This window comes from Puma concolor, chromosome D2 (assembly GCF_028749965.1).
Source record: "Puma concolor isolate L17-30 chromosome D2, mPumCon1.1.hap2, whole genome shotgun sequence".
Lineage (NCBI taxonomy): Eukaryota > Metazoa > Chordata > Mammalia > Carnivora > Felidae > Puma > Puma concolor.
The window spans coordinates 72,499,950-72,522,944 of record NC_141677.1 but is presented as its reverse complement, the minus strand read 5'-3'; the positions used below and the strand labels follow the sequence as shown (position 1 = coordinate 72,522,944).

Genomic DNA, 22,995 nt, shown 5'->3' with positions numbered 1-22,995 from the left:
ACACACACACACACACACACACACAACGGAGTATGACTCAGCAATAACAAAGAATGAAATCTTGCCATTTACAACAATGTGGATGGAACTAGAGTACATTATGCTAAGCGAAATTAGAGAAAGACAAATATCATATGACTTCACTCATGTGGAATTTAAGATACAAAACAGATGAACTTAAGGGAAGGGAAGTAAAAATAATATAAAAACAAGGAGGGGGGCAAAACAGAAGAGACTCTTAAATACAAAGCATAAAGTGAGGGCTGCTGGCGGGGTTGCAGGAGGGATGTTGGGCTAAATGGGCAAGGGGCATTAAGGAAGACACTTGTTGGGATGAGCACTGGGTGTGCGCACATAGGGGATAAATCACGGGAATCTACTCCTGACATCATTAGTGCAGTGTATGCGAACTAACTTGGATGTAAATTAAATAAATAATGCAATAAAATACAATACAAGAAGGGGTGTGAGCACAGCTTGCTGTCATTGGCGACAGAGCTGAGTGTCCCCTGACAGGTAGGACAGCTAAGAGACTGTGCCGAAGGCTCCAGCCAGGCAGCTGTGGGGTAGGTGTTGCTGCTGCTGAGTTTTTTTTTTATACTGCTCTAGATCCTATGCTTTCCCCTCCGGGTTTGCCTGGGCAGACTGGATATGGGTTATTTTCAGGCCCAAGTAGAAAGCCGATGAAACCCCAGTGAGTAGAATGGAAGCAGTTTCTTGTATCTCCTAAGAGCCGAGGTTGGGCTTTTAATACCTATTGAGAGAATATTAGTCATTCAGAAATTGATTAAAAGGCAGAATTAACCAGTATGCAGGGAAAACCATTCTTTTACAAATATGGTCCCTTCTCACAGCAAACGAGAAACCACTTGTATGCCATCTTTTGTCTATAAAGGACAATCCTTTTGAATTTTGTACCATCTGAAAGTGTTACCCATGAAGTAAATACAAGGTAGATTTTTTTTAAAGAGTTGAGGTTTTGAATTCCAAGCTGGAACAGAATGAGCGCTCATAAGTTCTCCAAAATACACTGCTTAACTGACTCTTACTGGGACGGAATTATCCAGGGGCCTCTTGTGAGCAGGGGTGCCAGTAAGCCATTTGTTCTGAATTTTCTTTTCAAGGTTGTTTGTACAGCCAACAGCCTTGGAAGATAGAGATAGTGTCTCCGCCTGGAGCAGAGGGTAGATTTGTTTGCTGCCTCGTGTCATAGAGATCATATCTGCACCTGGAGCAAAGGTTGGACAGGTTTGCTTGTAGCTCATTATAAAAGATTGGGATTTCCTAAAGCTCGCGATTCTTCAGCTGTGACACACACTCATCGCACACGCATTTACTTCTCTTGCTTCTGGGGACTTACGGGGCTTGGAAAACCAGTAAGGGACACGGAGCTTACACTGACTGCTGTAAGTATTGAAGTCTTTCACTTCTCACCCAGGGGTCGATGTCTTCTGCCGGCACCCATAAAACTAGGGCAGGCTCATTTGTTAGCCTCTAAGGCAAATCTCATGTTCTCTACGGTTCTTGACAACTCTCAGTTCACGTCCTTGAAAACTTTCTTTTTTTTTTTTTTTTTATTTTTTAAATGTTTTTATTTATTTTTGAAAGAGAGAATGAGACCGAGAGTGAGCAGGGGAGGGGCAGAGGGAGAGGGGGAGACACAGAATCTGAGGCAGCACAGCTCTGAGCTGTCAGCACAGAGCCCGACGCAGGGCTCGAACTCGCGAACCGCAAGGTCATGACCTGGGCCGAAGTCGGATGCCTAACCGACGGAGACACCCTGGCGCCCCTTGAAAACTTATTTCTTGAGACAGGGTAGGCTGAAGTTGACCCAGCTTGATTGAAAAAGTAGACTATTTCTAAGGAAATGATTTGTACAACAGAGGTTATGGGAGTGCTTATAGAGGAGGGAGGAAAACTGAGACTTTGCGTAGGCATTTTTTTAATGTTTGTTAAACATTAAAGAAAAAGAGAGAGAATGAGCAGGGGAGGGGCAGAGAGAGAGAGAGGGAGAGAGAGAATCCCAAGCAGGCTCTGTACTGACAGCATAGAGCCTGACTCAGGGCTCCAACTCACAAACCATGAGATCGTGACCTGAGCTGAAATCAAGAGTCGGATGCTCAACTGACTGGGCCCTGCTAGGTGCCCCTCCTCAGGCATTTTTAAAGCAAGCCTTGAGCCAGTTATATGGTGGTTCTTATCATCTCCTGACACTGAACCCTTAGAGCGCTTCATGCTCAGGCCTCACCTGTTTGTTTGTCTGCTTCCTTGGACTTCCCAGCCTGCAAAACTGTTGTTCATAAGACACCCACCCAGTCTACAGTGTTTTGCAATAGCAACCTGAATGGACGAAGACAGGACATTAATCAGACAGTCAAATAATCATACAAATGTGACTTACCAACTGTGATCAGTCCAACAAAGGGAAAATAAAAAGAGCTGCGTGAACAAAGACCGCGAGCCTGCGGCAGGACGATCTTGGTGTGTTGGTGGTGGGGGGAGGGGCAGGTGGTCAGGAACGACCCCCCCCACCCCCACCTCTCGAAAAAGAGCAGTTTGAGCCAACCGATAATGGCTAAAAATCCAGCCACCACTTAATTCCTCCGAGTAATAAAAGTCAATTAAATGGACTTCATTATTCCAAAGAATAGCATTCTTTTCTTACTAAAAGTCCCTTGATCTTTGTGTAAATCAACCCAGGAATGTTGACGCTTGAGGCCTTCAGATCTTTACCATGTGAAATGTTTATAGAGCATCTATCACATACCCATCTGGCGTGCCATTCTGTAGAGGGTTGAGAGGTATATATGACACGGTACCTACCTCTAAAGAACCTGTGATCTTGTGGCAAGCTATGCGCCTACTAGTGGGACCGTCACTGGCCACAGACAGGTGCAAGCGAGTGGTCCAGGGTCCAGGCGTGCTGAGGCCGGGGGCTGCAGAGGCCACCCAGAGCTCAGCGGTCTGGATGTTGCCAGGGAGGAAACAGCATCTAATAAAGCACGGACCCTCCAGAAAACTTAATAACCTTCCCAGGACTGGAAGTGGGGCACGTGCTAGTTTGGTTCAGGGGTAGGAGCTGCATTATTCAAGGCAGCGGATGGTGAAGACAGGGGGTGCAGCGAGAGGTGACACTGGCCTTCGTTCAGGCGAACACCTGCCTACAAAAGCAAATGGGACCACGATGTTCCCACTGACATTTGAAAGATGGCATTTTTAAACATTAATTATAGTAGCTATTCCTTTTCGAAAATGGAATTACTGTTAATATGTTATTTATAGCCACATAGCTTTAAAAAGACTTCTGAACATTGGGTGTCTGTGGAAAATTTTTAAACTCTGATCATGTAAACCCTTCCCCCAAGGTAGCATTGCAGAAATTGTCATATCGGATTATGTTTTAATAGAGACCGTTACCGCATAGCAATATGAGTCTCGGTTCTGTGTTAGAGGATATGGAAAATGCCACCTTTTGATGGCTTTTAAAAACCCTTTGGCCCCTATAATGTTCAGTTCACCAAGAGAGCCTGTAAACATCAAACTTATTTTTGTTTATTTATTTATATATTGAGAGAGAGGGAGAGAAAGAAAGAGAGAGGGGAGCGGAGAGAGAGAATCCCCCAGCAGGCTGCATGCTGTCAGTGCAGAGCCCGACTCGGGGCTTGATCTCATGAACCTTGAGATCATGACTTGAGCGGAAGTCGAGAGTCAGACATTTAACCGACTGAGCCACCCAGGCTCCCCAACATCAATCTATTTTTAAAAAGTTTATGTAGAACTATTAGAAAATTCAGGCTACAACTCTTACTAATGTCAACGAATTGCAATAAATTTTTTTAGGAATTACTCTTTAAAGCCTGGGTTTTGTAAAGGGTCTTGGGATAAACATCCCATCTCTAATAGCACCTTCCATATGTGACATCTTAGGATTTGGAGATGTTTACCAGGTCAGGATCATTCCACGTTGAATATGTGCGTTTATATAATGCAAGGATCTTTATGGAGTAAGATGGATGAAAATTGTAAGGTGGGGAGTTGAATGTACAGATTCGGGATCTTCTGTATTTCGTTTGTCAAAAGGAAAATTGTATCATCTAATTTATGTGCTGTAAGAACTAACTCTTTATGTTTATATCTCATTTCCAAAGTGGAACTTTAGGAAGTGGTGAAATTATGAATTCAGTTCTCTTTCCATTCCGGTGTAATCCCCGTGATTGGACCTAGCAAAAAGGGCCGAGAAAGTGATATTATCACATTGTCCATATCCGAAAGAATAAGGGCGTTTGCCATTCTGGATAGAGAGGCCATTCACTCCATCATAAAAATTTCCCAGTCGTAGAGTCAGTACAGCCTCCTTCAGCTGTTACTATAGCTGTAATCACCTCTGTGGCGATTACACAGAGATAGATAAACTCCATCTCTTGGTACATATAAAACAAACTTTCCCCCCGTGTTGTCCTCCTTAGCTGGAAAAGAGCTGATTATTCATTGGCTTAAAGTAACTCACTGTACACGTAAAGACCATTATTGCCCTGACCTCTTTTTCTTTAGACTAATCCCAGTTTCATCTGCTTTGTTTTTTTCTTAAGCGTTCTCTCCCCGCCCTTTAATTGTTCCTCTGGCCACCCAGTGAACCCATTCCAGTTCCTTCTCGTGCGCCTGAGATGGTGGAGTGCTTAGCCAGTCACCGTCTTACTGGGTGTCATCGGGTCCTTCCTGGTACTGCTAAATGCAAAGTGGGGCAGGGTCTGGTCCTGTATAGAGCACATGTGCATTGGAAGGTCTCTTGATTGTTGGGTTGCAGTTAATATTAGTTGCTAAGAACGTTCAGAGACTTAAAACACTTGAGAAGTTGGGGAGGGTGGGGTTGCTGTCTCGGCACCACTGTCATGATGCCAGTTAGGTGCTTTCAGAAGTAGGGATAGTGAACTGGGGCGCCTGGGTGGCTCAGTCGGTTAAGCGTCCGACTTCGGCTCAGGGCATGATCTCGCGGTTCGTGAGTTCAAGCCCCGAATTGGACTCTGTGCTGACAGCAAAAATAAGATAAAACATTAAAAAAAAAAAAGAAGTAGAGACGGGCTGGCTGGCTCAAAGTCATGCTGAAATGATCTCTCCTGATGCTTGCCAATTTGGCTCTGCTCACACTGGCCAGACACCTGCAATATGCAATAGAAGGAGAGGGGCAAGAATTTGCCATCTCTCTAAGTATTGTGGAAGACATTAAATGGCATGAGAAATGGTCTTTGCCTTCAGGAAGCTTGTAATTGAGGTAACTGTGCAGGTATAAGGTACAGGACAATAAATACTGAATAGGAATCAAATGTCAGCAATTTCGCTGAGCCCTGAGGAAGCACAGCTGCAGGGAATTGAGGAGGCCTCGTCGGGAGGTTGAGCCAGACCCTGGGCGGGGGGCCGGAGGGGAGGGGAGGGGAGGGGTCTGTCCTGCAGGGTCGTGGGAGACCCGGTTTGGAGGAAAGCACTGGTGTTAAGAGAGAAGATGAACATTTGGTAGACATTGAGCGAGAAATACGTTTCTGAATAATATCTGTGTTATTCGAGCTCGTTATAATTAATATTGTTTGTACATGGAATTCCACAAGTGTTAAAAAAAACAAACTCAATGAGGGGCGCCTGCCTGGGTGGCTCAGTCAGTTAAGCGTCCAGCTTCGGCTCAGGTCATGATCTCACAGTTCGTGAGTTCGAGCCCCGCGTCAGGCTCTGTGCTGACCGCTCAGAGCCTGGAGCCTGCTTCGGATTCTGTGTCTCCCTCCCTCTCTGCCCCTGCTCATTCTCTGTCTCTCAACAATAAATAAACGTTTAAAAAACAGTATGGTCAAAAATTTTATTAATAAAGAGGTTCCAAAGTCATTTCTTTCCATCTAAAGCTCTTGGCTTATTATTATAAGTTCAGACTCTGAATTAAATACAAGCCCTCAAGTGCCTTGCTTTGGGGACTCATTCTGCTATCTGGATCGACCTGTGACTATCTTCTTTCTCAGATATGATGCAGGGGTGCCTGGGTGGCTCAGTTGGTTGAGTGTCCAACTCTTGATTTCCGCTCAGGTCATGATCCCAGGGTTGTAGGATCAAGCCCCACATCGGGCTCTGCCCTGGATGGAGCCCAGGACTGTCTCCCTCTCCCTCTCCCTCTGCTCCTCCCCTGCTTGCATTCTCTCTCTGCTTGCTCTCTCTCTCTCTCTCTCTCTCAAAAAAAAAAAAAAAATCCAAGATCATTTAGAAATTAACATAAAAAAACTATTTAATTATGTTTTTTGAGGCTTGGTATTTGCTTCCAGGATGGTGCATTAGCAAATAGTTATTTCTGGTGAGAATCTGCCCCCTCACATTATTGTTTGAGTCTCTGTTCTGCTATTTTGAGCTCTGGGTTACAGCAGATAGTACTTCTGAGCTTCAGGGTATGGTATTTTCAAACACATAGCTCTCCGTTTCGGAGCAAAAGCAGACTCAATGCGACCCCACACTGTAATGGAATTTTTGTGGTTTGGGAAGACTCTGTGTTGAAGTCTACTTTTATATTTTCAATGAAGAAAGGATTTGAGGAAATGGAAATGAATAGAATAACATCTTGGATGAAAAAGATTCTTTTAACATGTAGTTGGAGTAGAGGATAGAGGCAGAGACTGGGAAGTATTTGGTATTCACACCACTAATCCGCCATGAAGAGCCTGGGAGGTCTACACCCCGCATCCATCCCACCCCCAGCTCTAGTGCATGGCGCCCTAGGAGGAGTCAGGAGTGGTGCTGGCCCACACAGGATAGGACAGGGTTTTGAGGGGTTTTGAGGACAGGGTTTTGAGTGCTACTGGTAAAGCAGCACTTCTGGAGCACATGGTCTTGATCACCAGAAATGAACGGCCACGGCCACGGCCCAGCAGCCATGCTGGCAAGTTCAGAGGGGCCCCTCACAGCCTGTGATGGGCTGACCGCTGGCAGAGTGCCAGACCAAAACCCCATGCCTGCCCTAAAAAAAAGAGAAGAAAGGAGCCCACCCCCGCGGCTCCTGGCCCCCAAGTAAAATTCTTGTGTCACCACATTGAAGACACTGGTCCCGTTTGCTTAACAACCCTCCCTCTCTTGCTGGTATGACTTGATTAAAGCCCCCATGTGAGCAGTAGCCCAGCAGAGATGCTCCGTCTGCTGATATAAAAGAAGAAAACATTTGCATTTTACCCCCAAGCCCACCTTTGGGTAGAGTTTTAAGTATTACCTATTCTAAGTTTTTGGCAATGTGAGCTGCTTGACAGGCAGTTGGAATGTGACTGCGATGAGTCTGTTGTAACATAAAATGTTAACTGCTGTTTTTAGAAAGTTGAAGTAGTCGTTGGTACCACAGCCCCATTCATGCCTCTAAACTACTGTTCTGTTTTCCCCCTTATCTGGCACCTCCGTACTTTGTTCCCCTCCTATTCCATGGGATGTTTACAAACCGGGCAGCTCTCGTTAATTTTTTTTTTTTTTTTTTAAGATTTAAGAGCTTAAAACATGCCTGTTACTAATTTCACGGCTTTTATATGAAATTGCTTGGACATACATATTCTTACCCAGTTCATGGGGTTCAGTAGTTTGCAGACAGTGAATTCAAGAGCGGACGATCGACAAGGCGCATGGCTGATGGTGGCCATGCCATGCGATGGCAAAGCAGGCAGGGTTCAGTGGGGCCTCGACTGGGGCGTGTTTTAAATAATTGATCATTGAGAAAAAAGCAGTTAATCTCTTTCATTGGCGGCTCCTTTTTAATGAAACGAATCTGTACATTTCCCTGGGCCGATGTTAACTATCAACTAGAACAAAGACAAATCGAGCACCCAACGCTAAAGATCTAAATATATCCTACTGAAGTTTGACCTTCCTAATGGAGACTTTGTGATCATGTCGATGGGAAAGTTTTGCTTTGTGCCATCAGTTAGAAGTATTTGCTAAGCTGTTAGTATGAAACACACCGAAGGGTTCTTAAAGCTTTGAATATTTTTGGTTAGTACATATGCTGTGGAAGCGAGCACTGGATATTTTTGGCTAAAGAGAGGAATCCCTTTGTCAAAGTGTTATTTTCTTTCCTTTTTTAACTTAATTTTTTAATTGTTATTTTAGAGAGAGTGTGAGCAGGGGAGAGGAGCAGAGAGAAAGAGAAAGAGAAGCAGGCTCCACGCGTAGCGGAACCTGCCTAACGTGGAACCAACTATTGCCCTACTGGTTGTTTCCTGTTGTGTTGTGTTTTGTTTGCTAGTACACTGTATTATAAAATTATTTGTAATTGGTGAAGGCCAGAATCTCAGTAGTGACAGCAAGAAGGCAGAGGAGGGAATGGTTCAAAGGAACATTTTGTTGGGAAAACAAATAAGATTTCGGGGGGTAGTTGAACATTATGGTATTAAGAGTGGAGAATGAACAGTGCTGGCATGTTACTGAAAGAAGGACTAGAAGAACAGAAGGTTATAGAGAGATGACGTAGAAGCAAGAGGATGGACTTTTTTTTTTTTAATGTTTATTTATTTTTGAGGTAGATAATGAACAGGCGAGGGGCAGAGAGAGAGGGAGACACAGAATCTGAAACAGGCTCCAGGCTCTGGGCTGTCAGCACAGAGCCCGACACAGGGCTTGAACTCACGAACCGTGGTATCATAACCTGAGCCAAAGTTGGATGCTTAGCTGACTGAGCCACCCAGGCGCCCCATAGAGTATGTTTTTAAAATGCCAGGCTTGAGATAGGCATGCTGTCCATGCCCACTGGGCAGCGAAAAATAAGGGTCTACAGGCTTGGGGAAGACATCAGAGATAGAGACATTGGTCCTTTGCACAAAGTTGTTGTTGAAGCCTATGAGAGTAGATGAGATCTGTTCCCAGGGTGGCCTTCTTCTAGAGGAAGGAAGTAGCATTCATGGCAGTTACCTGCGTCTAAGGGCCTGGCTAAGGGGACTGAGAAGCTGTGTCAGAGGAGGAATAGCGAGTAAAGACCTTTGATGACCCCTGCCTGTGAGCCTTTCTTCAAATGCTGGTTTCCTTGTGTATAAACCACCAAAACCAATGACACGATTTGATAAGCCAGTTTGGGCCACTGCTTTGAATTTAAGAACTAGGCCATATCAAATCTCAAAGGGGTTCAGAGTTCAATTGTAATTTGGCAACTCTCAACAGAAGTTACAAAGTCATTTTTTAAGACTACATTAGGATTATATGGACTAGGACCTTTAAAGGAGGGTCCGTGTCAGTTTCACAAGCCCATGTGACGTAGAAAGGCTGCACCAAATACAGTGAATTTCTACAACATTTACAAGCAGCTCTGAAGCTATCTCGACAATCTGGATTGGCATAAAGATCACCCTGTTGCCACCAGATCTTTCTTTTTATAAAGGGTCTGTGAACTTTTCTTTTAATGTATTTAAAAAAATTTTTTTTACATTTATTTATTTTTTGAGAGACACAGAGACAGAGCACAAATTGGGGAGGGGCAGAGAGAGAAGAAGACACAGAATCAGAAGCAGGCTCCAGGCTCTGAGCTGTCAGCACAGAGCCCCACGCGGGGCTTGAACTCACAGACCGCGAGATCATGACCTGAGCCGAAGTCAGACGCTTAACCGACTGAGCTACCCAGGTGCCCCTGTGAATTTTTAAACTTACCCAAGGTGACTGGAGGGGAAAATAAAGAGAGTTACCAGTAGTCAAAATCATTATTTTGTCACTTCTCATGGCTTTAAGAAATACCCACGTTTGCAAGAGCAAGAGAGTCATCAAAACTGCTGATGCCGCTGAGGAGTGACATCACGGGGAGCTTGCCAAGTTTGATGCCGGATTCAAGTTAATTCACTATGTTCCTAGTAATACCTTAGATACCACGGTTGAAGATTCCTGAAGAAGAATCAAAAGGAGTGAAGATGAGGACTCTTACCGTAAAATGCTCTGTCATCTTGGGGGAAAAAAAGATATGTACGTAGAGCAATATTGAAGAAACCTCTCTGGGGCGTTCTGTGAACCCCAGGATTGTGTTTGTTGCCGTTGAAGGAATTGGCGGTCAGAGTGCAGTCAGTCCATCCCTGAGCTCCTCCCACCCGGAGGACCCGTTTGTTAAGGAAGAAGCAGGTGTGTGAACAGTGGGGGCACTGGCAGGTTAGAGGAGGCAGCAGGTGGTGAACGAGCTGTTTTCCAGGTAATGTGATCAGAGTCATATTTATAGGGGTGGTCATTTTCAGGCATGATGGACTCAGGCCATCATCTTGGGTTACTTGATTATAAATTGCAAAGAAAGAGGTCGGAGCTGTGGAGTGTTGATGTAAACAAAGGCTGATGATTCCACAGCGGAAAGCTTCTTTGTGGCTTCTGTGTCACCTTGAAAATCTCTAATGGCTCGGAGTAGGAAAGATTGCTACCGGAGGGGTGGGAGAGTAGGCACCATATTCTGGCAGAACCTCACTGTGCTCAGCACTAGGTCGTCCGGAGGCATTGATGAGTCATGGGAACTAATTAGAGGAACACTGCAGGTGTTCCAGCAGGATTCTTAGGAAAGCAAGTTTAGTGGTGGAGCTCCCCTTCTCCCTGCCCACTGGGTGCCTATTCCAGCTGCTTGCAGGAAGAATCAGGAAGAATCCGGGATTCTTTGCCTAAGGCCCTTAACTGTATGGAGTCACCCAACCCTGGGCATCGAGAGGTTGAGACTGGAGGTTCCCGGCCATGGCTGCTGCTTCCCAGGCCTTTGACAGTGCAAACTCTTTACTCTGCGGGTCAGCCTTGGGCTTTATTTTTGGACAAGTGGCCGTGCCCTCTTCTGGTCTTGTCTCAACACGTAGGCCACGCCCAAGCCCCTGGCACCCGGGGACCTGCTTCTCTGCACCGTGTCCATGGTCCACAGCTGCGCAAGAGACACCAAAATCCGGACGCAGTAAAGCATTCCCTTTTGCGTGTACTGAGGTCCTGAACGACGGTTTTATCTTGGACATGTTCCCTTTTCTTCCCCCTTTTGCCTGTTCATTTTTATCTCTCCCTATAATATATAAACAATCGACTTATCCTATTTACCGCACAAAGAGAAAATTAAACGTCCAAATTATTCATAGCTGTGGCAAAAGTATTTCCAGAGTGTGAAAAAATGGACTCAGACATTTCTGCTGCTGCTTTTGGTATGGTGGGAATTTATTACTCAGCCCAGTAATCGTCTTGGCCCAAAGCAAACAGTTGTGTGGGCCAGCAGTGGGTCCCTTTCCTAAATCGCTCTGCCAGAGATACCTTTGTTCCTATTCGAGACGGCCTGAACCAACGGCATCTTTCCATCAGAGACGGATTATCTCTGAATCTTAGACATACCGCACAAGTCGCTGAGACCCAGCCAATGAATTTTACTCGTATGAGACATTCCATCCCTCCCGAAAGGAGGGATACGAAATGGGAAGGAGGCAAGAGAGAACTCAGAGCCCCACAATAAATAGCTCTTTGTGCCAGTCCCCTCCCCTCACCCCAGCCCACTGAGATCATGGAGTAAGTTCGCAGCACGCAGTGGAAGGCATTTGCTGCCCGGCAGCGTGGCAGACGATGACCAAATGTGAACTTGTCTTTCCACAGTGTGCGGCTGTGACCTGGCACAAGGGGGCTTCTTCATAAAGAACGGCGAGTATCTCTGCACCCTGGACTACCAGAGGATGTATGGGACACGCTGCCATGGCTGTGGGGAGTTCGTGGAAGGAGAGGTGGTCACTGCCCTGGGCAAGACCTATCATCCCAACTGCTTTGCGTGTACTATCTGCAAGTAAGTGGGGGCTCCCCTAACGGAGAAGCGCTGGGTTCTGCTCTTCAGGCCTGGGATATATGCCTCTTGTCTGGAGTTGTACTGTCTTGACATACTCTTTTTCTGATGTATCCTTAAAGTCTTTTAAAAAATCTTCCTATTATTTTATCAGTCTTAGTCAAAAAAGTAATTTAGTTGGGGAACTTTACCCGTGATGTCCTCTGCTAAATAATAGGACTGATTTTAAGGGGCTTGAAGGCAACTGGAAAGTGGCTCTAGGTCTTGAAACTTTTTTACATTTATTATTATTATTATTTTTTGAGAAACAGAGTGAGACAAAGCGTGAGCGGGGGAGGGGCAGAGAGAGAAGGAGACACAGAATCTGAGGCAGGCTCCAGGCTCTCTCGGCAAGCGGTCAGCACAGAGCATGATGCGGGGCTCGAACCCACGAACTGTGAGATCATGACCTGAGCCGAAGTCGGACGCTCGACCTACTGAGCCACCCAGGCACCCCTAGGTCTTGAAACTTTTTGAGCAGTGAAAACATTAGGAGGAAATAGCATAACTGCTCGGAAAGATAAAGCTGATTTGCAAGAAGAAGCTCATATGGGTGTGTGTGTTTGAAATAGTCTCCCTTACAGCCGAGCGAGGCAAACTCTGCCCCGTGTCCCAAATGAGACCCAATACCTGTCTCTGTAAATAAAGTTTTATTGGGACACAGCCACCCCCGTTTGTTTCCAGATGGCTGCTGATGGGCTGTGTTTGGCTACAGGGTCAGAGCTGGGCAGTTGTGACAGACTCCATAGGATCTGCAGAGTCTAAAAAATTATTTGCAATCTGAACTTTCAGGCGGAAACGTTTACCAACCCCTGTTCTCTAGGCTTCTATCACCTGGCAAGGTTAAATCTTAATTGCCCAAACCAGCTTGGTTACAATGATCAGTCAGAGAGAAGGCAAGTATGTGAAGTGTGAGTGGGGAAATGTGGTTTCATCGTTGTGTTGTGTTGAATGCTACACATAATTGAACTTAAGATGACTTTGATTCCTGTGCAAGGAGAGTCACCAACAAGGGTCAGCTACTTTATGGATCGATCCTAGTCGGGCAGCCCCATTCCTTTTAGTGTGGTGCTGACTGCTGTGTGGTCCAGTTCTGTGGCTTTGTTAAAAACTGCAGTTCAGAGGAGGTGAATTTGCTTTGTTTTTCAACATTTCAGGTTTCTAGGCCAGACAAATGTAAACTCTAAAAAAGGTAAACTTAATTTTATATAATTAACCAACAAGGTAATACTCAGAGACAAATCCTAAGATTCAGATGCAATAGTCATGGTGAAATTATTATTGTAACTTTTTATAGCCATCAGTCCATTTCTCAATTATATTTTTTTAAATCCTAATTTTGAAATTCTGAATTATTGGGCTGAAAATTGTTCTGCATTTAATCCAAAGTAAAGTTTCCTCTTGACCTGTCCCTTTTCAGACTGTAGCCCACAGCCTGGTTAAAAGCCCGTGCCTGGCGTTTGAGTCCCAAGTTCTGGTCCAGCTTCCTGGGCTGATTTGAGACCTATGTGAATTAACTTTTCCAAGGCAATTGCTTCATCTATAAAATAGGAGGCCGTGATCCGAGTGATCCCCCAAGCTAGGATGAGCGTTGGACTTCTTCTGTGGGGAAGGTCTCTTTACAAATATCTGTTTCTAGCTTCCCCCGCCCGCCCCCCCCCCCAAACTCTCCTGCTGACTTAGTGCTTTCTGGAGGATTCCCAAGTATGATGTACTCATCCAACTCACCAGGTTGGAAGGCCCTGGCCCAGATACACTCTAAGAGCCCTCCCGATCCTGGCCTTGAGAGATCATTGTTTTAAATTTGGTGATGAAGGAAAAACATCTATTAGTGTTAGTCCCATCTCTGGACGTTTAAGTCAGTGAACAGCTACTCAATGCTGCTACCGCTGACCCGACAACATTCTACCTGAAGTGGAGGGGCCTCCTTTACAAACTTTAACCCACGTAGCAATTCTGTGAAGTCAGCCAGGAATTAGTGTCCCTGATTATGAGTGCCGCTGAGTGTCGGAGCTTAACGGACGTTCCCAAGATAACACTGCAAGATTTGAACTCAGGTTTCCTGACTCCAAATCCAGTTCTCTTTGCATTTACACAGAAGGAAGTGAACCCATGTGGGCAGAGGACCCAGTGGGCAGAAGGGGGAGGTATGGAGATCATTTATAAAATTACAAAGCCCCAAATTTAACAGACCTGGCCTCATGTTGAGACCTGGACTCGGATGTATCCCCTCGTGGATCCAGGTGGGATTCAAGTCTGAAAATACAAGCTTGGCTCAGAGGCTAGAGAGGCGGCTTGGGGGCACAGTTTGAGGGGGGTGCTCATGCTCAGGGCCGTGCGTTGTGGGGCCTGTACCTCCTTAAAGCCTGTGCCCCAGGCGCCTCACTGGCCTCACCCTAGTCCTGGCCCTCATCAGAGGCAAAGAACCTGTGCTTGCTTTGAAATGGCCCCCCAACTCCCGATGCCTCGCCCACAGAGCCGACTGGGGGCCTGTTCAGGTTTCATTAATGACGCAATAGGCCCACTGGCATCTACCAGAGTGCAGTTTTGATTGTTAAAGATAGAGAAGTCCTGAGTTGGATGCCACCTGTACCTGCCGGTGGCCCAGTCTCCCGAGCTGGTCAATCCAGGGAAGCCACTTAACCTCTCTGGGGCTTATCTGAACAATGGAAAGTAACACAACACCATGAGAGGGGAGGAGACTGCCTCAGCTCAGCACTTGTAAAATGAGGTGGGGGGGTGGGGAGCGTAAGAACTTACAGCTCTCCACCACGCACCTCTGTGGCGTGGTTTTGAGTCCAGATTTACTACCTGTGTGTGCATGACGGTTCATTACCAAGTGTGAGGCAGCCAAAGGGCCACTTAAAGGAGCGATCGCAGCTGTGAAAGTAATATTCCTGTCAAGGAGCTGGAGTTTGTTCTTAAGTAATTGCTCCTGACTCACACGTGGGGGGACGTTTTGCTTGGGAGTTGTGCATTTCCTAGCTGACAGAATCACACATTTGAAAACTCCTGTTAATGAAGAGTATGGGCAAATTGCCAATTACAAGTAAGCAGGTGTGGAAACTGTCATATACCTATTTGTTAATGACTTTTGTTTTTGAAAAGCTAGCTGCCTGCTGAACTGGCAGGAGAAGAGACTGGTAACATACATGGAGAGGCAACATGTTTGGAAAATGTCTGTTACTGATAAATGTCTAAAGCAAAAGGAAATTCTCTCTCTGAAAAGAAGCTAACAGATTTTTTTTGTAATTTTTAGAAGCTAACGGTTTTTACACAAGTATTTACAGCACTGTTGTGCTTCTCCACGAGGCACTGGGTCTCCAGCACTCCAGCTCTGGAGGGAAACATCCAGTTCACCCACTCAGATGTCTAGGACAAAGTCTAGTTGGGCACCATGGCCCCGTAGCTCTAGGGAACTGAAGGAGTTAATGTTTGACCTGTAACCAGTTCTCCTGGGGAGGGGCCTTACGCTTGAATAGGAATTTATGGCATTTAAAATATTTCTTCTTGAAGGATTTTCCATTTGGAAAATGGAAAAGTTTTGTGTGTGTACCTGGCTAGGTGACTTGCTGGAACATCCCTCCACTAATGAGCAGAGGTAAATTATTCCATTTTACTGTCTGGTTGCCGGTAGAAGCAATACGTTCTCGCTTCTTCTCAAAACGAGGCGCGTTTATTTGTTTGGACTATATCCAGCTGGCTGGCTCGGTTAGGACCGCATTTCAGACATTTTGGCTGGTGCTCCTCAAAGAAATGGATTGGCACCGGAGGGCAGCAAGCCGAAGGAGCAGGGAAAGAAATTAAATTGCTGGAATAACCTTGAGGGCAATGTCTTTCTGTCTCCAGGCGCCCGTTTCCACCCGGAGACCGAGTCACGTTCAATGGGAGAGACTGCCTTTGTCAACTGTGTGCGCAGCCAATGTCGTCCAGCCCTAAAGAAGCCTCCTGCCCCAGCAGTAAGTGCCCTGGCCACCTGTTGACCTGAGCTCCTCGTAGCTCAAAGGTAGCTTAGGCAAGTGCCTTCCTTTTTGTGAAGCTGCTATAGCTGGAGACAAGCATAGTCGTGTCTAAAGCATTGGCAATCGTAAAACGTGAAGCCTTTGCTAAAACCCATGAGTGAGAAGCATCTCCCTTATTTCAAAGACATAAATAAAACTGGACGTCAAACTGTGCATTTTGAGGGTAAATAAAGGAAAAAGAATGATAAAACTTTACGTGAGAAATGCCCATTCCCTTAGTCTCGGAGGTTGAGATGTGCGGACATCTGGTGGCGAAGCGATCGATAGCTCTGTGTGTTAAAGAAGCTGTCCCCATTGGTGATTTATCCTTACCCTTAATTCTTTATATTTGTTATCTTTAAATATGTATTCACTTAGAGGGTTTCTGACACTTACTCATTGAACAGATAGGTTTTTTTTTTTAATATTTCTTCACCTTTGTTCATTTTTGAGAGAGAGACAGAGTGTGAGTGGTAGAGGGGCAGAGAGAGAGAGAGAGAGAGAGAGAGAGAGAGAATGTTTTGACCAAAGCATTTGCATAGAAATTGGATTTGACCATTGGGAGGAAAGAAGAAAATAAATGCATTAGGGCGTCTGATTCAACACAACCGGATCCTTAGCATGAATTTATATGTCCTGCTGATAAATATTAGCAGCCTGAATAGGACAAGAGCTATGAAGTAGACCCCAGTCTTTGACACCTAGGGGAGTTTGTAGTGCTTCACTCTACATATCTACCCTGCCCCAAGCAGGTCACTGGGAAGGTTATCACCCCGTTATCTGGGAAGGCCTGCTTTGAAAGTGCACTACCAAAAACTTTGGAGGAGTTCTTCAGTCTAGCTAAGAAGCAAAGGATTTGGGGCGCCTGGGTGGCTCAGTTGGTTAAGCATCTGACTTCAGCTTAGGTCATGATCTCATGGTTCATGAGTTCGAGCCCCACATCATGCTTGCTGCTGTCAGCACAGAGCCCGCTCTGGATCCTCTGTGTCCCCCTCTCTCTCTGCCCCTCCCCTGCTCATGCTCTCTCTCTCTCAAAAATAAATAAACATTAAAAAAAAGAGAAAGAAACAGAAATAGATATTTTTCAAGGCCCCTGTCCTCTTTGCCCATGCAATTTGGGAATGGGTTTCCTCATCAGAATGCTACCAAAATGGTTATTCCAATTTTTATCAAACATGTTTTTGCTTTACCTGTGTTTTCCATCTTATATGACATACATGTTATGCACACAATAAAGAAATAAAAATTCTAAGCGTAAAAATGTATCATACTCAAATTCATTATATCCTTAATGCTAGATGTAATAACAATTGCTTGTGTGCAGATTGTTGGACAAAATCGTATTTTCTCCTTTGCTCTCAAAGGATGAAATCTCTTTTCTATGCAACTGCCTTGGTCAGAGCAGTTTTATTTTCAACAAGTACTGGTCTATTTAGATCAGTACTCAGATAACATTTATGGGGCATGTGGGTGTCTGTTAAAAAAAGAGATCTTATATATGGATACACACATGCAAAATACCCAAGCTGGGCGGGCACACAAATACTATGGCAAGGGAATTTTCAGCAAGTTGCTGAAATTCACTGGAGCATGCTTGGAAAACACTTGCTTACTCTTTGTAATTCTTTTAAGAATTGTCGTGTACGTTAAACGATCCTGGTGTGACTTTAATTCTTATTTTGAAAAAATTCTTAAATTTGGGGCACCTGGGTGTCTCAGTCGGTTCAGCCTCTGACTCTTGATCTCGGCTCAGGTCTTGATCTCAGAGCCGTGAGTTCAAGCCCCGTGTTGGGCTCCACACTAGCCTCCGTGCTGGGCGTGAAGCCTACTTTAAAAAAAAAAAAAAAATCTTAAACTGGGCCAATCTCCCCTACATCAAAGCAAAAAATGAAACGCCTCTTTGATATTGTTCACAGAGCCAATGAAGTAGATCAGAGAGCCAAGGTCCTCTTTCCCCTTCGAAATGTTCTTTCAAAAACGAATCTGCTCTTCTGAACTGCAATTTTTATTTCACGATCGGTGGCTGGTTTCCCATTATCACTGAACAGGAGGGGAAAGACAGTGGGAGAGGAAGAGAAGAAGTGAAGGGTGGTCAACAGAAGCGACATCAATGATGTGATGAGAATTCACGCAGAATAATTTCTGCTTGAGCTTCCTGGATAGAGGTGCGGTTTCTGCTACAACCGATGAGGAGACCTTGTCTGCACTGCTCTGGTTTAGAGAGGACTCCCGGTGGCGTGCCCGTGACGTCACGGTGCTCCCGTCCACCTTACGTTCTTTTAACCTTTATATGTGTTTTGTCTACTTCATCACACACTCTCCTGGTACTCACTGTGGATCCGGTACTGTGTACCTGGTCCACGAATTTTAACTCATGTAATTCTCAGAACCACCCACCAGGTTGGCACTAAAACTAGCCCCTTTACGCAGAGGAAGAGACGAAGGGCCATGGAGGTGAATTTACCCAGGATCGTAGACAGTAAGCAGTGAGGCTGGGTTATAGACCTGGGCTGCCTGGCTCCAGATGCCGTACCGCGTGCCTGATGATATTCCACAGCGTGGGCTTCACTCTCTGCTGAGCCTCAAACGATGGCCTGACTCGTCCGTGTGTTTACCTGAGTGTCCTGCCTCCAGGGGCTGTGCGCTTTCTACACGGCACAGCTGCCTTGCTTCTGTAGCCAGGTTTGATGACTGGAAGCCACCAGGAAGTTTTCTGCAGAAGCAAACTACTTCCCTTAAACATGATCGCCCCTGAATTAGCTAAAACTCTTGCGGCATGGCATCCGGTCTGCTGCAATTTGAATTCAATAAGCAATAAACCTTCCGTACCCTGGAGCGATGGTCAAAATGACCTCAGAGGGTTGTGATGAATGTTAATTAAGTTGTTTTTCCTACTTTAAAAAAATCAATTGCCCATGTCTAGCGGATCCACACTTTAAAAATAAAAAGTGGGGGCGCCTGGGTGGCGCAGTCGGTTAAGCGTCCGACTTCAGCCAGGTCACGATCTCGCGGTCCGTGAGTTCGAGCCCCGCGTCGGGCTCTGGACTGATGGCTCAGAGCCTGAAGCCTGTTTCCGATTCTGTGTCTCCCTCTCTCTCTGCCCCTACCCCGTTCATGCTCTGTCTCTCTCTGTCCCAAAAATAAATAAAAAAAAAAAAAAACGTTGAAAAAAAAAATAAAAAAAAAAAAAAAAAAGATTTAAAAAAAAAAAAAAAAAAAAAAAAAATAAAAAGTGACGTCCAGGAGACGTTAAGTCCTCCCAGAAGGTCACATGCACTCCACTGAGGCTTAATTTTTCTCCAGCCTTCACATATTTGCCAGCAGTTGGGGAACTGGATTCACATGGGTTAAGGAGCCTGTGGGGGGGGTGGGGGACGTACGTGTGTGGCATCCTAGAGTGTAGGGAATCGGGTTTGGACCGTCGTTTCCCACACGGCTTCTGTCTATTTCAGGCACCTGAGCGGGAGTGGCTGTTGTCTGCAATGACCTTTTCCATTTCCAAGGGTGTCTGACTAGCATCTGATTGCGTGTGGGTTTGGTGGGTTGACGGGGCGACCACCCCCACGCAAAGGCATGCCAGCCCATCTTCCTCTCTCTCCCCCTCTGCACAGCATTGTCACGATTCCAACTGCAGTAGAGACTTCTACAGGTATCGGGGCAAATGCTCTAGTCGGCCCGAATTTAAGTCATTTCAGATAAAGAATCACCTGCATGTTTTCAAAGGGGAGCAAGAAGTTTTCCATTAGTTTACATTTCTGTGCGGTGCAGTAGCTTTTGATAGTTGCAAGGTAATTTTTATTTTATCTTAAATTCTCTCCCCCAGATCATCTTCAGGTTGAGTGGGACTTGTCTGCTGAGACACCTAAGAATAGGTCGGGTGGTGATAATCCGACGCTGCCCTCAGACTGCCTGGGTCACATCCTAGCTCTGCCACTTGCTAGCAGTCTCTTTACCTCTCCAGCCTCCACTGCCTTATCTGTAAAATGGGATGGTAATAGTTACCTACCTTATAGGATTAAACGGATACATATATGAAAGTGCTGTTTAGTTATAAGACAATAACCTACTGTTCGGGCATTTATTTTTGAATATTTGTGTCAGACCATCACTACTTTTTGTGACCCTGCTTTTTTCACTCTGGTGTTCATGATATGTCTTTATGTGCTCATTTGATACTTTGCCCCAGTTTAAAAACCAGTGAAGGTAGGAACACAGATAGCCCCTGGATTCTTGGAGTTTGACTCTTGGTGATGTATTTTAGGGCAGGGTCTCCAAAATCAGATCTGCTTTAGACACTGCCTGTCGAGAGGATGTATGGGTTCTGGACATGTGGTGGCTGGTTCTAACCCCTTTCTACCACGCACAGGCTGTGTAGCTTTGAGAGTTCAGTATCTGCCTCCGTTTGTTTGCCTACAAAACAGGAAACAATAATAGTTCCTTTTTCAGAGGACTGTGCAGATTCATATAAATAACATGTCTGAAAGATTCATGACATTTAATAAGCTCATCTGTATGCTAACCATTATTCTTTACGGAAGTTACAAGACTAAACTTGAGCTTTAGAGATATTTAGAGCCAGAAAGGAACCAAAGAAGAGGGCACAGCATAATGGTTAAGAATATGGCCTCTCCACTTCAGAAAGCCTGGGTTGGAATCTTCCTTCTCCTTCTGCCTGGCCAGGGAGCCTTGGACAAGTTATTGACATTTTAGAACCTTACTACCCTCATCTAAAAATTGGAAAATAACTACTTCCAAGGGTTATTATGAAAGTTGAATGAAATACTGCAAGAGAGGACAGTCTAAATATGGAGAGGGTTCTTGTAAAAGCAGTGCACGGGGAACCCCAAACAGACCAAAGGCCTTGTTGTTCTGTGTCCCGAGACATGAAACTGGAAAGATGCAGTGAAAGGGCCAGGTCTCGGGAGGCCTTGAGGAGTTTGGCAAGGTGGAACTTCTGAGAATAGTTTTTAATCTAGAGGACGACCAGATGAAAACAATGTTCTAGAAAGATCAGTATGGTAATGGTGGTAGTGCAAAATCAGTGCAAAGTCAGTGCAAAATTATGATCTTGGTATGCAAAATCAATGCCCGGGGATCAGCGATCTACCCATTGATTGTGGGTGGAGGTAATAGCAGGGAACAAAGATAATGAATGTAAATGTCAAAGAACGATACAGGTTGTCACTCATTCAACAAACATTTCTTTGAGTACCAACAATGTTCCGCCAGGCAAATTCTTTATTATATAGTTAACATATTACTGTAAGACAGTTGTCCCACCTGAGAAACCAACATTGGGACAAAACCTATTGCATTTTAGTTATTTAGACGTGTGCCCACCCACCTCCAGCACCAAGATAATGAACTCATTAATACAAGGACCCTATTTTCTCTGTCTTCCACAAGGTCTAGCATGTCAAGCCCTGTATAAGCATCCTGGAAACTGAATCAAAGCCATCTCTTTCTCTAAATGGGCTAATAACAATCTTCTCTTTTTTAAGGGGTTTAGGTGTTCCTCGTAAAATAATAAAAATCTTACAGAAAAGTGCAAAGAAGGAGATAGAAATCACCTGAAATCCCATCACCTAGAGATCATCTCCACGCATGGATTTTGCTAAGTCCTCCAGATGTGTGCAATTTTACATAAATTTGTCCCATGGCATTTTGTTCACGTGTCTTCTTTTCAAAAACCATTTATTATTTTGACTGTCACACAAAAGACTGAAAGCCTTGAATTTGCTTAGGCCCCTTGGCAACAGGACTAGCATGCATGTGTCCTGGGCAAAGATGCTTTGCTTCTCTATTATGGCTATTACCGTATATTCCTGCTAGTTCTTTGTATGTTTATCTCTCCCACCAGACTGTGAGCTACTTAATAACAAGGACAGTTGTTTGGTTTGGTTTGGTTTGGTTTGGTTTGGTTTGGTTTGGTTTGGTTTGGTTTGGTTTGGTTTGGTTTTTGGTCCTTATGAATCTCCCTGGGTTCACAGTAAGCGCATGAATGTTCATTTAGTGAGTGAATCCATGCCTTTCCTGGGGGGGCTTTGAGAAAGTAAATCTCAGCTCCCAGATCTGGAATGTTGAGTTCTGACTACTGTTTGAATAAGTGAAATTGAAGACTGGAGATGACTTTTGTGATGTGGTGAAATCACATAGGTACAGCTTGGGTGCATTGGGCAGTAAGGGATAATGGCATGTTTAAACTCACCTTTACGTTCTTATTTACAAGTTTTCTCCCTTGTTTAATAAAAGGGGATGTGGTTATTGCTTCAGATAAATTTGGTGATGACAGTCTTGGGTTCTGGCCCGAGGGGCAGGGGTCTAACCTCGTGTGTCAGTTCCCGTATTGCTGTACTGGCTATGGAGGAGGGTGTTGAGAGAGTTTGGAATGTACATGGTAGCCAGAGGGTCATTGCAGAGAGGCAAAGTACGTTGCAAAAAGGAACATTAATATTCAGACTTTATCAGACTGAAATCTATAATGATTATGAGTCAGACATAAAGATCCCAGAGTGACACATTTTTTCACTTAACCAGAGCCTCGATCATCTTAGTTGTAAGAAAGGAGGAGAAGTCTCTGCTTATTAGGGAATGGGTATACCTTACATGGAAGAAAGCGAAAGTGAATACCAAAAGCATCTTAGGAAATGGAAAGTCAATGACATTTGTTATTCGCTTTGTTTCAATAGCTATGCCTCTTACATAATAAGATCCACACATTCTAACAATGTGTCAGTAAAACTAGGATTTTAATGATTGGACCAGCAGTCATTCTTCAGATTCTTTTTAATTTTTCAGTAGCAGTAAAAATCTAGCTGTGTGTACCTAGAGTTGTATGTCCCTATAGATTGTCCCAGAAGGTTATTTGAGAAATTGCTATTAGTACTTGTCTCCGGCAGGGAGGGAGGGAAGGAAATTATTTTTACTATATGAAAACAAAAATTGTAACCATGTGTATATCTTATCTATTTAAAACCAAAGTAGAATAAAAAATAAAATAATGCTAATTTTATAAAGTAAAATGAAAGACCTAGTCCAGACTAAAGTCTCAGTGCATTTTGCCCTTGCTGTGACCTTCAGTGTGTCTGTATTAAGTGATTGGTCACATAATGAAAGTCCTGAAACAGACATCCTACCCCTTCTTTTTTTCTTCCCGTTTCTGGGAGGGAGTGAATGAGCTGATGTTTGCTAATGAGTATTGAACCT

The 22,995-nt window shown here is 44.7% G+C and overlaps 1 protein-coding gene across 22 annotated transcripts in view; it reads left to right on the top strand.

The window, feature by feature from the left end:
- The window catches only part of ABLIM1 (actin binding LIM protein 1), a 301,274-nt gene that overhangs the window by 166,803 nt on the left and 111,476 nt on the right, over positions 1–22,995 (top strand). For all 22 annotated transcript variants that reach the window (XR_015241855.1, XR_015241853.1, XR_015241864.1 and 19 more), the window contains exons 3-4: positions 11,569–11,752; positions 15,638–15,747. Coding sequence is in view for 4 of the 22 variants with exons in the window: in XM_086680950.1 (XP_086537076.1) it covers positions 11,569–11,752; positions 15,638–15,747 (294 nt within the window). In the remaining 18 variants the exon portion in view is untranslated. The remainder of the gene's footprint in view (positions 1–11,568; positions 11,753–15,637; positions 15,748–22,995) is intronic.